The sequence below is a fragment of the Nannospalax galili genome, unplaced genomic scaffold (assembly GCF_000622305.1).
Source record: "Nannospalax galili isolate Female #2095 unplaced genomic scaffold, S.galili_v1.0 scaffold247, whole genome shotgun sequence".
In the NCBI taxonomy this organism is placed as follows: domain Eukaryota; kingdom Metazoa; phylum Chordata; class Mammalia; order Rodentia; family Spalacidae; genus Nannospalax; species Nannospalax galili.
The window spans coordinates 193,748-209,543 of record NW_008356952.1 but is presented as its reverse complement, the minus strand read 5'-3'; the positions used below and the strand labels follow the sequence as shown (position 1 = coordinate 209,543).

The 15,796-nt window shown below is 38.1% G+C and overlaps 1 protein-coding gene across 2 annotated transcripts in view; it reads left to right on the top strand.

Moving 5' to 3' along the window:
- The first annotated feature begins 240 nt into the window (after positions 1–240).
- Mybl1 (MYB proto-oncogene like 1) overlaps positions 241–15,796 on the top strand; it is a 46,933-nt gene continuing 31,377 nt past the window's right edge. For both annotated transcript variants that reach the window (XM_029557010.1, XM_008854764.3), the window contains exons 1-4: positions 241–626; positions 11,121–11,226; positions 11,737–11,808; positions 13,787–13,879. In XM_029557010.1, coding sequence (XP_029412870.1) covers positions 607–626; positions 11,121–11,226; positions 11,737–11,808; positions 13,787–13,879 — 291 coding nt within the window. In that variant the 5' untranslated portion in view covers positions 241–606. The remainder of the gene's footprint in view (positions 627–11,120; positions 11,227–11,736; positions 11,809–13,786; positions 13,880–15,796) is intronic.

The following is a 15,796-nucleotide window of genomic DNA, read 5'->3' as shown; positions in this document are numbered from 1 at the left end:
CAAGCCGGGCCTCGAGCGTTCCTCCAGCTCGGGTTCCTTCCCGACTCCCGCGAGCTCCAGGCCCTGCTGCCAGCCCCCGGCCCCGCCCTCAGGCGCGCGCTCCGCCCCCCCCTCCCCGTGCGGCCGTTCTAGCCAATGAAGTTCGGGGCCGCGTGCGCAGATTCAAACGGCGGCTCTTGAGGGAGGCTGGGCGCGAGATTCGGCGGTGCTGACAAAACCCTGCAGGAGGCAGCGAGTGCTGCAGAGCTGCTCCAGCGGGGAGAGGGCGGGGTGGGCGCCCGTGACAGCCGCGCCGGGCAGCAGGGACGAGGCGGCGGCGGAGGGAGGGGCGGGTGGAGGGCGGGAGCGCGCCTCTTGACATGTTGAAGGCATCTCTGCCTGGGTCGGGCCGGGGCTAGGAGCGGTGCTGGGCCGGGGGCGGGTCGCGGTCCGCCTCTCTCTCACTCCATCCCGCCTTGCCCTGTCCGGGGCCTGTGTTCCGCGGTCGGCCGCCTGGGAAGGAGCGAGGGAAGCGGCGGGAGGGTCGGGGACGGGCAGCTTTCGCCTGAGGCTGGAGGAGGCTGACCCGCGTCCCCGCCCAGCCCGCGCCTATGCGGTACTTGAAGGATGGCGAAGAGGTCGCGCAGGTGGGTGACATCTCTACCCAGGCCTGGCGGTCCATCCGGGCCCCGAATCTCGATCCTTCCCCTATGGTCCCCCTAGGCCCTCACTGCCCCGGGCACAGGGTTTCCTTCCCGCTGTCCCCTGACCGCTGGAGCCGCTCTGGCAGGAGCGCAGCCGGGACGTGGGGAGGGTCGGGGCCGCTGTGTCCAGGACCTTGAGTCGCGATTGCTCTGGTCGCCCCTTTGAACTGATTCACAGCGCACCCAGCCACTTGTTAGAGGGAGGTTTTTGCCAGGTAAGTTCTGCACTTTTCAGGGGCTACACCACGTTGGTAGAAGTAGTTGTGTCCTGCCTGGGTGACTTGAAAATGGGGTTGTCGTCTGTGACTTTCTGTGCCAGTCAAAACAGGAACTCCGTGACAAACCTGGCCAGGCACCTCTCTGCCACATTCGCTCTCTTAGGTGATGGAAAGTCCTCTGAGACTAGCTGAGGAGCAGAGAACCTGTCTGATTCTTTCTGGAATTGCCATACCCATGTTCTGAGCTTTATTCTTGACATCTTCTGTCACATTGTTACCATCAGGTAAACTTGAAACAATGTGTTTTAGTCACTTTGTATTTTGAGTTCATGTTTGGCTTTGACTGTACGTTCGTTGTAACGGATGGGGCACATTTTTTTATGTTACTGGAGTAACTTTATGCACCTTTTATCTTATGTTACTACGGTAACCTAAATTGTGTGATGTAATGGGATGACACAATCCACAATATCTCAGGTTTCAGTAAACTTGAAAAGGCACTTGTACCTAGATCCACTTTCTCAAAATCCTATTTAAAGTTGTATTTCCGGAGTTGAAATTTAGTACTGGAAGCCATTCATTGCAGATTTGGATTAAAAATAACTACACATTATTTATTTAATAAACTGCATGTAAGATTGTTCTGCAGAAGTCAACCTAAAATGTAATTATGTTAAAATGACCTTATTTGTAGCAGCTACAGAATAGGACAAACACTGAACTGTAACAGATATGTACACACTCGCAGGCACACTATCTTGGCACTGTTAACATTTTGGAATAGATCATTATTTGTATGATGTTTAGCATCCTTGACCTCTACTTAGTGGAAGACAGTAATACCCAGCTTCCCACAGTCAGGACAGTGAAAAATGTTTACAGATGTTGTCACATGTCTTTTGGGGTGAGGGAACAGATTCATGCAGGTGAGAATTACTGATCTAGACCTTCAAGGACACAATATCTCCATCTTCAGAAAATATACAGATTAAAAACTAATTGTGATTGCCTTTTGAAACTTTAAGTATAAAAGTATTCTAAAATTATGCAAAGAGACAAGTGAATCTATCGTCAGTAACTGACTCTTGTGTATATTTAATGTGTGCCATTATCTAAGAATTGATGATAACCTTGCTTGAAACAGTTTTCTTGGCTTATTCTGTCATCAGCATTTAGTTCAAGTTATGGTTAGACACTGATGTGTGACTATCAGAACCCTTTTCTCCCTAACTTTTTTTTCTTTTTGATATCACAGTTGACCCTGTCTCCTAGTTGTAGACTATGGAGAAATAATTTAAATGATTAGTTTGTCTGTACAAATTATTTTATTGACAATACTGTGAGTTTGAGCTCTAAACATTCATTGTTCTGTTAGCTTTCATTTCTTGTCAGCTAAGTCAATTGAAACAGAATGATGTCAAGAGAGATAAGAAGCCTAGGATAATTGTGATGCAGTGAAGCTGTACTTCTGGGAATATACAGAGAGAGGATGTGGTGAGAAATCACCATCTCTGGTGTAATTTTTTTTGGGGGCTTCTTGATTGAGTTTCATGTGCTGTTAAATTTCTTATATATGTAAACATGACTATCTTAGAAGATAATAGAATCTAAAATGTTTTGATGGAGAAGTAACCTATTCATTGAGCATTTTACTCTCTTTTGCTAAGAATCTCATTGTATGTGAGGTATATAATAGAAATGAAGTAATTCAGACATTGCAAGTTGTACTTTGAGATTTCCAGCACGTGCAAATTTGAATGGACAGTATATTAAAGTTTTGCTTAATGGTATAGGCATAAATTCTATAGTATACTTTTTCCTCTGTGATCTGGGAAAAAAAACACCTAAGATCAAAAAACTGTTGCCTTAAATATGAAATAACTGAAGGATACTGGCTTTTGGATTTTTTAAATAGCTGTGGAGTTTGTCACTTAGATTTACATATAGAAAAAGATCATTTAGTATTGTCACTTAAAATAGTTTTAGATCCCAGTGGGGGTGTTACTGGCATAATTACAGTAATTCTTATATTAGGACATCTGTTAATAATATGTTTATGGTTTTAAAGCATATTTACACAAAATAAGTATAGTTTTATTTTTAGAATGTAAAATTTTTATTTACATCTTTTGTGTGTGTGTATGTGGATGCACATGTGCCAAGGTGTGCATGTGGAGCTCAGAGGACAGCTGTCTGGAATTGTTTCTCCCCTTCCACTGTGTGTGTCTTGGGGATTGAACTCAGGTCATCAGGCTTGGCAGCAAACACCTTTACCCATGGACCCATCCCACCAGACCTGGTTTAGTTTTTAAAGGCCAGTTCTATGCTTATAAATAAACTTAAAAATAATTCAGATACTGCAAAGCCTACTTACTAGTTATTAAGGTTTTTACACTTAAGATAACCAATGACTAAATTGAATTGAAAAGAAGAAAGCTAGCTTTCACATAGGATTTTGTTTTTTTGGTGGTGTGTATAGCAACTTTAACTGTTCTTTCCAGAAAAATGAGTTGAAGTGAAAGTATACTGAACTATGAGAAATGACTTTTTAGTCAGCTTTGCCATTAACTGGCAGTACTGTTTTGGGAAAGCAGATAATATCTGTATGGTTTTTATCTACTAGTATAAGAGGTTTGGATTTTGTAGTCTGTAAGGTAGCTTATATGCACATTTTATTTTGATGACTTTTGTGATCATCTTTTTTTCATTTAAAAATACTCATGCTCCAAAGGAATTATAAATGTTCTCACATTGTTTTTGTTTATGAATAGCTAGATAAAAGTCTCTTCAGTATTATTTCAGTGTTTGCATTATTAATGATCCAGGTTGTGTAAAGTCAAATTTGTCCACTGTAATAATGCTCGTTCACAGTCTTGATGTGGAAGTCAATATTCATGTATGCAGTACAGTATATTAACCACTGGGTGGCCTGAGTTCACCTTGGTTAAATCATCTTGGCAAATGTTCATAACCTGAATGCAGTTGAATGCAAAGTAAATATATAGTTGCCCTGGCCTCAAGAAGTATAAGAAAGATTTTTTTTTTTTTTTGAGATGAGGGGGGTGTCTCACTCTGTAGTATAGGCTAGTCTCAACTCACTATCTCACTGTGTAGCCCAGGCTGGATTTAAGTAATGAAAATCCTGCCCCAGCCTCTCAAGTGTTAGGATTACAAACATTAGCCACTAGGTGGCCTTGTATATTTTTTATTATGATAAATATTTCAGATTTGAGGCAATTTGTTATTAAAAATATGATCAAAATGGAGAAGTTTTACTAGAAAAGATTCTGTAGAACTCCTAATGTTTCTCCAATTTCAAACTAGTAGTTACTTTTTCAGTAAAAGTAAATTTAAAATAAATATTTGTATTTTCCTTTATTTAACTCATTTTTACTGTTTTAAAGTTGTTTGTTATTCTGTACTTCCCCCAAATGTTTTATTTTAGGATCCACCAATTGTGAATTTGTGTATTGTTTCACAGGTAAAGTCATGGTTATCATATCCTGTTAGTTTATGCCCTGATGTATAATTTCTGTTATTTTCCTAGCCTAATAAATTACAGATATTTTTGTGCTTCCTTTTGCTATTTCATAATCATCCTTATCACTTTATTCATTCATAAAATTGTTTCTATTTGGATATAGTTTGCTTGTGTATTAGGGGTTTATAAAATATTTTCTAGCAGTTGGAAGGCTGAGGCAGGATCGTGAATTCAAGACCAGCCTGGGTTACATAACAAATTCAAACAGAGGTCTTGTGTCCTTTTTTTTTTTTTAAAAAAAAACAAAAAGCAGTAGGACCTTCTTGTGGTTAAATGAAAGTAGGACATTGGCATTAGCAAGGTTACATGTGAAGATTAATCCTTTACCTTAAAATTTTTTTTACTTACTATTTTTATATGTGTGCAGCCACACTCAGGCCAGAGAGCAGAGGACAACTTTCAGGAATTGGTTCTCTTCTTTCACCATGTGGGTCCTAGCACTCAAATTTATGTTATCAGGCTTGCATGCCAGTGCTTCTACCCTCTGAGCCATCTTGATTGACCAATACTTTCTTTTTATTTTTTAGTAAATTATAGATGTTGTTAGGCATCTGCTTGGGATGACTATTGAAATTGGTACATTTCTAGGATTTTTTTCCTGTTAATACTTACTTGTAAGTTGTGTCATCTTTTTAACAAGTGTCCATAGAAATACCTTGGGGCTAGAGATGTAGCTCTATGGTATATTGTGTAGCATAGGAGAAACTCTGGGTTCACATGAAAACAAAAAACAAAGCCAGTTCCATACACAAAATGTTGATCCCTAAACTAAGTAGAAGATTAAACTCTAGGAAAGTCCCAGTGGTTGAGATGATTCTAAGAACTCTAGTGTTCCCTTACGTTCACCCACTCAACTCAGTTTCCTGAATGTTGAAGGGACTCCATAATGTATCTCACTGTCTGAAACTGATGAGCATGCTAAATACAAAATAGAATTGAGCCTCATGTCGAAATAGAAATTTCTTACAAAGTGTACAGTCAAAAAATAAGGAGTAGGGTTTTAAAATGAGCACCTTTTAGGGAAAATTACTCCTTGCTAACTAGTATTTTTGTCTAACAATTTTGTGCTCATATCTTCAAAATATTTTTATAAGAACCTTAAGGTAAATTTTGTACAGATTAGATGTTATGCAGGTATTCTGTAGCTTTTCAAGATTTATGCACGCACATTACTCCTAAATTAAAATTTGTTTTAGTTTAGAAGTAACCTAGTTTTAAAAAAACAGTTTTGGCTGGGTGTGGTGGTGCACGCCTTTAATCCCAGCACTCGGGAGGCAGAGGTAGGCAGATCTTTGTGAGTTTGAGGCCAGCCTGGTCTACATAGTGAGTTCCAGGACAGCTGGGGCTACAGGGAGACCCTGCTTCAAAAAGACCAAAGGGAAAAAAAAACCCCAAAAAACAAACAAACAAAAAGTTTTGAATGTGCTGTGATGGAAGCTTTTGGGACCAGAGGAGAGGGAAAAGAGAACCCGTGAAACGCATGCCTGAGGGGGTCTATGGGATGTCAGGAAGTGGTGATGTTGCTGGAACTTTTCTAGGAAAGGTTAGGCAGAATTGTAGATACCCTCAAAGAACCCCTTCCGTACTGAATTTCCTTTAAAAGTTTCTTTTAGCAGGTTCTACTTAAAATTCTACCTCTTGGAGGTGCATTTGGACACTGAAAATCCATGTTAACAAATGGGAATGTGTTTTACCGCCTTCTAATGATTAAAACAAATTGTTTTTCTTTCTCATTTCTATTTTGAGATCACACTGATTTTGGGGAATGTGACATTTTGGTTGGGTTGAAAGGGAATGTGGTAATTTTGGGGGAGGTGAAAGGATAAAGATGTTACACATATTTGGGAAGTGAACATGGTAGACATAGTCTTTGCACTCTTGAACTGTTTGGTTGGGAAGGTTGGCAAATATGGTAAGCATTACGACAAGAAAGAGTGTGTACTCTGTGCAAACTGTAGTACAGAGCTTTATCCAGTCTAGAAGCTTACTTAGAAATTTGTGAAATCATTGGGCCTTGAAGCATGTTACAGTTTACTCTTGGGTAACCATGTGATTTTTTTCTGATAGTTGGAGTTGACTGCCAACAATAAGTGTTTTCTTTAATTGGGCATAGTTTAGCAAAATATTAAGGATTATTGTTATAGTAGACATTGGTTTCAGGGAAAGACAGCACTGGGAAACTAAAGTACATCAAATTGCAGTGGTAGATAGGCATCATAGATAGAATGGGAGATCTTGATGTTTTGTCTGTCCAAATATGAAGAATTTTCGTCCTGTGGACTTGACAAGGCAGAGGAAATTAGGGATTCCTGCAAAGGATGTGTGTGTGTGTGTGTGTGTGTGTGTGTGTGTGTGTGTGTAAAATCTAGGACTTAAATTTTCAAAATATTGAATTTACTACATTTAGATATTAGAAGCCTCTCACATATTCTTAATTATATTGCAGTAAAGATAGATCTACAAACTTGCTGTTTAAAATTAGAAGGAATTTTTGGAAGAGAGTTAAATCTAGTAAGGCAAAAACAATTTTGAATACTTTTATTATTTTTGTATATGACTATATTTCTTGCATGTATGTAAGTGCACCCATGTCATGCAGTGCCCACAGAGATCACAAGAAGACATTGAATTCCCTGGAACTAGAGGTATGAATGGTTGTTAGCCACCATGTGGGTGTTAGGAACCAAACCTGGGTCCTCTGCAAGAACAATCATTCCCCCTAACCACTGAACCATCTCTGTAGCCCCTGCAAAAATAATTTTGAATACTGCCAGGTGATCTGTGTATATAATATTCAGCTACCTTTCCTTAAAGGTAGGTGATATTATATTCATTTTACAGAGAAGTAAACTACAGCCCTGAGAAGTTAGTATGTTTAGGGTTACAAGTGAGTAGTTAAATTAGAACTGGAACCTTGTTCTTTCAGAATGAGCTTGAAGTTTGTCTTTGGTAACTTCTAGCTTCTTAATATGCTTTCTCTATTTTTTTCAATATGTTGTATATAGTAAAATGGTTAAATAGTGGACTCTAAAGGTTGGCCAAGTCATATTTAGTGTGACATTGGGAAGAAGTTACTTTTCTAAGTCAAATTTTTCTACTCTGGGAGATGGCAATAAGGATAACACTTCTCTCAAGGTTGTTGTAAAAGTTTTTTTTTAATTAATTTTTATGTGTATAAGTATTTGCATATACAATACATCACATGTGTGCCTGGTACCCGCAGACGCCAGAAGAGGACATTGAATTCCCTGGAACTGGAGTTAACAGACAGTTGTAAGCCACCATGTGGATACTGGGAACCAAACCCAGGCCCTCTACAAGAGCACCCAACGCTTGCTGTAGCTAAGCCATCTCTTCAGTCTCTATAATGAAATTTGGTACTTAAGTTTTAAATAAATGTTAGCTAGTGTCATTTTCAGATGCTCATTACTTTTTACAGGCCTCTGGCTACTCAGAATCAGGTTATCATGGAGGCCCTCAGTTGGGGATTTCATTCCCTAAAATTCTTTTATTGTTTTTTTTAACCCATATAAGCTCAGGTTCTGACTTTGGCTCCCCTTACAGTATCAGTGTTCCTTGAACATCTGATAGTCTCAAGTGCTTTTTTAATTTTATTTATTTTATGCGCATACACATGTATACATGTGCTTGTAGAGGCCAGAGGACAACCTTGGGTGTCTTCATCAATAGTTCTTCACCTTATTTTTTGAGACAGAGTCTCTCACTGAACATGGAGCTCACTGATTTGGCTCACCTGGCTGGCCAGCAAGCCCCAGGACCTGCCACATCTGGCTTTTATGTGGGTGCTGGGGATCTGAACTCTTGTTCTCATGCTTGGGTGGTAAGCACATTACTGGCCAAGCCATCTCCTCAGCCTTCAACTGTTCTTTGTGTGCTGGCAATTGCCAAAAACATTTCTCTACTCTAGATCTTGTATCTGAGCAGGAGATCCATGCCCCCAATTGTCTTCTAGCTCTGTTCTACCTAGTAGGGTATACGCAACCACAGATGACTGCTGAGCTCTTGAAATAGAGCTAGTCTGAATTGTGATGTATTTGGCACAAAACACCAGATTTTGGGACTTTAGTTAACAAAAATAATGTAAAATATTTTGTTTATAACTTTTATGTTGATTTTTATATTGGGTAAAATAATAATATTGATCAAAATGAGTTTCACTGGTTTTTCTCTTTAAGAAGCATAGCTATTGGAGAATTACATCTGTAACATGCATTCTGTTTATGATGCTCAGTTCTCTTCTATACATGCTTATAGGCCTAAACTGTAGTTACTCTTTCATTTTCTTTTCTTTTTTAAAAATATTTTATTTATTATTTTTATTTTATGTGTATGAGTGTATTGCCTGCATGTAGGTAAGTGCATCTGTGTCGTGCAATGCCTGCGGAGGTCAGAAGAGACTGTCATATCCCCTAGAACTGGAGTTCCAGACAGTTGTTAGCTGCCATGTGGGTGCTGGGATTCGAACCCGGGTCTTCTGCAAGAACAACCAGTGTTCTTAACTGCTGAGCCATCTCTCCAGCCCCACTCTTTCATTTTCTTGCCCCAAAATTTTGTCTCCTATTTTTTTTCAGTGAATAGCTCTAAATTATACTCCAAAACAAGAAATTTTGAAGTCATCCTTCATTATTCATTCTTTCACATCTTTCATATCTATCAGTTGTGAAGTTGCTTTTTCCTTTTGTAAAAAAAAAAAAACATTTCACAGTTGCATGTACATCTTTCTATCCACTGTTTTTACCTTGGTTGGTCTGTTCTTTTATGGGCTCTATATTTTTGGCATATTTACTTCCTACCCAATGACATAAAAAGGTAAAATTCTTCCCTATCTTATAATACTATTACAGTTTTTTATTTTTAAAAACAAATGTTTCATCTGAATATATTTTATTATAAAGCAGAACCTTTCACTTTTTTTTTTTGTCTTTTTGAGACAGGGTCTCCCTATAGCCCCAGCTGTCCTGGAACTCACTATGTAGACCAGGCTGGCCTTGAACTCACAAAGATCTGCCTACCTCTGCCTCCCGAGTGCTGGAATTAAAGGTGTGCGCCACCACACCTGGCAGAACTTTAGCTTTTTAAAATGGCTATTTAGGGGGCTGGAGAGATGGCTTAGCGGTTAAGAACACTGGCTGTTCTTGCAGAAGATCTGGGTTCAAATCACAGCACCCACATGGCAGCTAACAACTGTAACTCCAGTTTCAGGAGATCTGACAGCCTCTTCTGTCCTCTGCAGGTATTGCATGACACACATGCACTTACCTACATGCAGGCAATACACACATACACAAAGAAATAAAAAGAGACTAGCATATAATGTGTATTTAAAAAAATGGCTATTTAATGTCTTAACAGTCATTGAAAAATGCATGTTTCTCCACTGAGTTGAAAAGTTACTCTTATAATTCCATGTTTTACTTGAATGTTTTATTCTGTTACATTTATGTATATATCTGTTTATATGTCAGTATCATTCTGTTCTGTATTTTTTTGTCTCTAATTTATATATTAGGTAATACTGATTCTAATAATTACTTTTTGGAACTTCTCTGGGTACTGTTACTTGTTTATTTTCATCTAATTCCTAATTTAATTCCTTCTCAATGTCTATTTTTATTTTATTTTATTCATTTGATTTTTTGAGACAAGGTCTCATTATGTAAACCAGGCTGATCTGGAACTCACAGAGATCTGCCTGCCTCTGCCTCCTGAGGGCTGGGATTAAAGGCGTGTGCCATTCTATGGACGTCACTATATGTTGTTTTCTTATCCAGGAATGTGCTCTAAATATTCTTCCATTTGTTCAAGTCTGTTTCATAGTGTTTTTAAAAATTTACTATAGCTTGATTTAGTATGTTAATATTATCTCTAGATAGTTAACCCATTTTGTTACTGATATTGTTAATGAATCATTTCTTCTATTGTGTCTTTAAAAAAAATAAAACAGAAGTTTACATGTTTTTATTATACATAACTGTCCCTGTGTCTTTTAACTCACTCTGGTTTGTATTTGAATGTTCCCATTTATCAAGTCCTTGCTTGGGTTATTATAAAGGTTATAATTAATTTTTCTTCTTCCACCATACTTCTGTCATTGATTTTTCCCAAAATGCAAGCTATATGTCTTTTGCTCCATTAATTAAAATCCTCTAGCTCTTTAAAATAAAGGTCACATAAAGAATAAGCACTAAACTCTTTAGAATGGCATACAAGATTGTGATTTGACTCCTGGTGGCATATCTAGCTGTATCTCCTCAACGACAGTGAGCACTGTAGCTCTTTCCCATTATGTGACTTAATTATTTTTACATTTTAAAATTAACTTTTGATTAGCATACAAATAAATGGCTTTCATGTGACATTTTCATGTATGTATAGTGTTATACATTGTCTGTGTTTGTGTCTCCCTGCTCCTCCCCCTTGCAGATCCTCTTCCTTTCTCCAAATAGTTCCTTTCATGTCACATACATTCCAGTACCCTCTTTTGTTCTCTCCTCCCTCTTCTCTTTAGAACTGAATTTTGTATACTCTGAATAATTGTATTGGGACTATATAGTGGTTATTCTGAGTAGTTCTTCAGGCATGCTTCACATACAGTTCAGTGCTTGAATTCAATAGTTTAGATAAATTATTGATTTCACAAATTGTGTTCATTTGTAGTGAGGATGAGGATGATGACCTTCAGTATGCTGATCATGATTACGAAGTACCACAACAAAAAGGACTGAAAAAACTCTGGAACAGAGTAAAATGGACAAGAGATGAGGTGATTACCTGTCACCATTTACCAGTTTCATACTTGTGTTTATCAGTTAATACTATTATAGTTATGAAACACATTATAAAAACAATGTGAGACCAGGTGTGGCGGTGCACGCCTTTAATCCCAACACTCAGGAGGCAGAGGCAGGTGGATGTCAGTGAGTTTAAGGCCAGCCTGGTCTGCATAGTGATTTCCAGGCCAGGCCAGGCCAGTTGGGACTACAGGGAAACCCTGCCTCAAAAAGACCAAAAAAAAAAAAAAAAAAACAATGTGAGGAAAAATTATTCATCAACCTACTTATGCATTCTTAAATCAGAGACATGAATAACTGGCTGATATTGGGATTGACTGAAACAGTATAGTAAATAAAAGAATTTGTATAATAATTGACTTTAGTTCTCCTAAAAATGATTTTAAAATATGACTTGAGAAAATTAGAATGTTATCTCCATACTAGGGGTGAAGGAAAAGTGTAGGGGGGAATATTTCTGATTTTTATACCTGTTTTAATAGGATGATAAGTTAAAGAAGTTGGTTGAACAACATGGAACTGATGATTGGACTCTAATTGCTAGTCACCTTCAAGTAAGTGAAATGTGAATTTACATTTCTAGAAAAGCATATCTGATTTAAATCATTGGGTTAAAGTTTCTATTTTTCAGAAATATGTCTATATAGTTATCATTTCATTCCTTAAAATATCCATTTTTTTGTTTTGTTTTCTGCTCTACTTGCAGTTGGTTGCTAATGCCTTAGAAAGTGTTTTTATGTAGTATCATTGAGTACCTCTAGTCCAAAAATCTGAAATCTGAAGTGTTTCAAAATTCACAACTTTTTGAGTACTAACATGACCTTGACTTCATGTAATACATCACAGTAAAAATGGCAAGTGTACTAAAAATGTATAAAATGATTGGTTATGTGTATAAAGTAGATTTGAAACATAAGTGAATTTCACATATAGACTTTTCCCATCTCCAAGATCTATCATTATAGATATGCAAATATTTCCAAATTCCCCCCAAACCTGATATCTACTAAGTAAGGTAGAGGTTCATGCCTCTAATCCCACCACTCTGGAGGCAGAGACAGATGGATCTCTGTGAATTTGAGACCAGCCTGAGCTACATAGTGAGACCCTGTCTCGACACACAAAACCAACAAACTACCCCTCTGAAATCTGAAAGTTTTCTCATCTCAAACATTTTGGATAACAGGTACTCAACCTGTAAATTTTTTATCTAGGGGCCTAAAATAAGACTATAAAATGAAAATGATATTAAGTTCGTGTTGGACTTTATAAACATTTGTGATAACTGGTTTTATTTTGTTTTGCATGCTAGACATTGAACCTAGGGCCATGCACATGCTAGGCAATCACTTTACTACTGAGCTACATCCCAGCTGTGGTACATGTTAACACACTTTGAGAGAATTAACTATTGAAATATTTTGACAGTCAACCAGTAAAATTAGAAAAAAATGTGTTACCAATAATAAATAATACCTAATATTTCATTACTGATTTACAGTTTATAAAGCTACTAGTTCATACACCAAGACTACAGATGATCTAGAAATACATGAAGCAAAAAAGAAATATCTTCTTTACCAATGGCTTTGTACCACCAGACTTTGTTATTTTTATTCAAACTGATCTGCTTCAGTGGATGTGCTGGCAAAGGCCTTTAATCCCAGTACTCTCTCCTAGTCTGGTACAGGCCCATTTCTTGTCTTGGCACCCCAGACACTGGGGCTAACCTCTCAGCCCAGAGCCGCCACTGCTTCCTGATCCTTTGCATCCAGACCAACCCAGTTCTTCCCTGCGGGACCCCAGGAACCTTCTAGGCCTGGTCCCGCCCTCACCTCCTTTTACTTCCCTGGGCTGCACAGCCTCCTGTGTCCTGGTCTCAGCACCTTCACCCACTGCGCTTTGACTCCCTCAGCCTCTTTCACCCTCCCAGCTCCCCTGCCGAGTTGTTTGAGTTCTTATATCTGCCCCATGTGTTTTTCTGCCTACTGTCATTTATTCCTCAATTCTGGATTAATTAATTTTATTTATTTATTTTTTATTTTATGTGTATGAGTTTGTATGTTTGGAAATGCACGTTATGAAATGCCCATGGAGGCCTGAAGAACGCATCAGATCCTCTCCCTGGAGTCACAGGCAGTTGTTAGCTGCCATGTGGGTGCTGGGAACCAAATCTGGTTCTCTGCAAGAACAGCCAGTGCTCTTAACTGGTTCTCGCAGAGGCATCTCTCCAGCCCTTGGATTAATTTCTTTATGGAGGATCTGTTCCAGCCTTGCTGCTTACCATGTTATAGAGCACAGTATAGAGATACATACTTTAATTTCAAATGTGTTGTTTTTAATTTGTAGTCTAAACCTATGATTAATTAAAGTCCAAGAGTTGGAATATAGGTATGTAAAAAAAAAGTACATGTCTAAATAATGATGTCACTATACTATTCTTGATTAATATTTTGTTGTTGTACTTAAGTTGGGCTAATTTATGTCCTTGGAGACATTTATTCCATAACAAGTTTGTTCAAATTCTTTCAGAATCGTTCTGATTTTCAATGCCAACATCGATGGCAGAAGGTTTTGAATCCAGAATTGATAAAAGGTCCTTGGACGAAAGAAGAAGATCAGAGGGTAACATGTTTATATTCTTTTTAAAAAACACATAAACATTTAGTGTGTGTGTGTGTGTGTGTGTGTGTGTGTGTGTGTGTGTATGCGCTTATGTCATATCAGCTGTGTGGAAGTCAGAAAATGGCTTCAGCTCTCTCCTTCTACCCTGTGGGCCCTGGAGATTCAATTCAAGTTGTCAGACTTGATGGCAAGGGCTTTTTTTTTGTTTGTTTTTTGACCTTGACAAATATATGTTTAATTATTTTTCAAAAGTAAAAATACATGTTTAACTATAAAAAGCAAAATATTTGAGAAAGTGGTTATTGGTATATATATATATATATATTAATCTGCTGAGCCATTCACATAAAGAATGTATATAATATATAAAAATATATGTTTAATATATGTGTGTATGCATGTTCATTTATTTGTGTACAGGAGTGGGCATGCAGGAGTGGGCATGCATACATGTGGAGTCCAGAGGACTTACCTTAGGTGTTGTTCCTCAGGCACTGTCCATGATTATTTATGAGGCATGATCTCTCACTTGTCTGGAGCTTGTCAAGTAGGGTAGGTTGGCTGGTCAGCAGCCTCAGAGATCTGCTGCTCTCTGCCTTCCCAGTACTGAGACTACAAACACATACCACTATACCCAGCTTTTTTCATGTGGGTTCTGGAAATCACACTCAGGTCTTCATGCTTACAAGGCAAGCACTTGGCTAACTGAACCATACATAAAAGTGTATACCCAAGTTACTTGGTTTTGTTATCTGGAGGCTGTTTGCACAAGAACTGAATGTGAGTGTCTTGAAATGTAGTTATATTTTTTTAATTGCGTGAAACCAAGTATAATATATAGTCCTGTTTTAGATCTTCAATCACAAAAGAAAGAATGTTTGCTATAAGGTTTAAGTTTGTTTATGTTTAGTGTAGCAACATTTAGGATATAATTTCCTGTTAAAAATTTAATTACCACGGGGCTGGAAAGATGGTTCAGCGGTTAAGAACACTGACTATTCTTGCAGAAGACCCAGGTTTGAATCTCAGCATCCACATGGCAGCTAACAACTATCCATAACTCTAGTTCCAGGGGCTCCGACAGCCTCTTCTGTCCTCTGCGGGCATTGCACGACACAGGTGCACTTACCTACATGCAGGCATAACACTCATACACATAAAATAATAAATAAAATATTTAAAAAATGTTAACACATTAAAAACAGATTTTAATTTTATTTTCATACTTTTATAACTTGGTATGTATGAAAATCATTTTTAAAAACCTTTTTTTAAATTATTTTCATTCTGTGTGTTTTGAGTATTTTGCCTGCATGTATGTAAGTGCAATCATGTCAGGTAGTGCCTGTGGAGGTCAGAAGAGGGTGTTGGATCCCTTGGAACTGGAGTTATAGACAGTTGTTAGCTGCCATGTGGGTGATGGGAACTGAATCCAAGTCTTCTGTAAGAGCAGCCCGTGCTCTTAACTGATGAGCTATCTCTCCAGCTCCCATGGATTGTAATTAAAAAAACAATTCTTTGTGTGATAAAATGGTTGAAGAATGGAGTGTCTGCCTTCTACTAGTTATTGCTCTTTAATTTACATCCTTTGAAGCTTTCCTATTGTTAATGTGGTTGGGGAGTTAGAGCTGCAATAGGACTGATCAGAACATATAAAAAAAAGTTACTTCACTAGGCTCAGTATTGATCTGATTTATTTAATGACCAATGATAAACTTTAAAATGAATATCTGGGCTGGTGAGATGGCTCAGCTGGTAAAAGACCTCATAGTGCAAACCTGACCACTTCAGTTCAATCCTTGGAACCCACAGTGGAAGGAGAGAACCAACTCCCAAAAGTTGCCTCTGACCTCCACATGTACACTGTGGCACTTACACACCTTCACTCATACACACACATATATACACACAGTAATA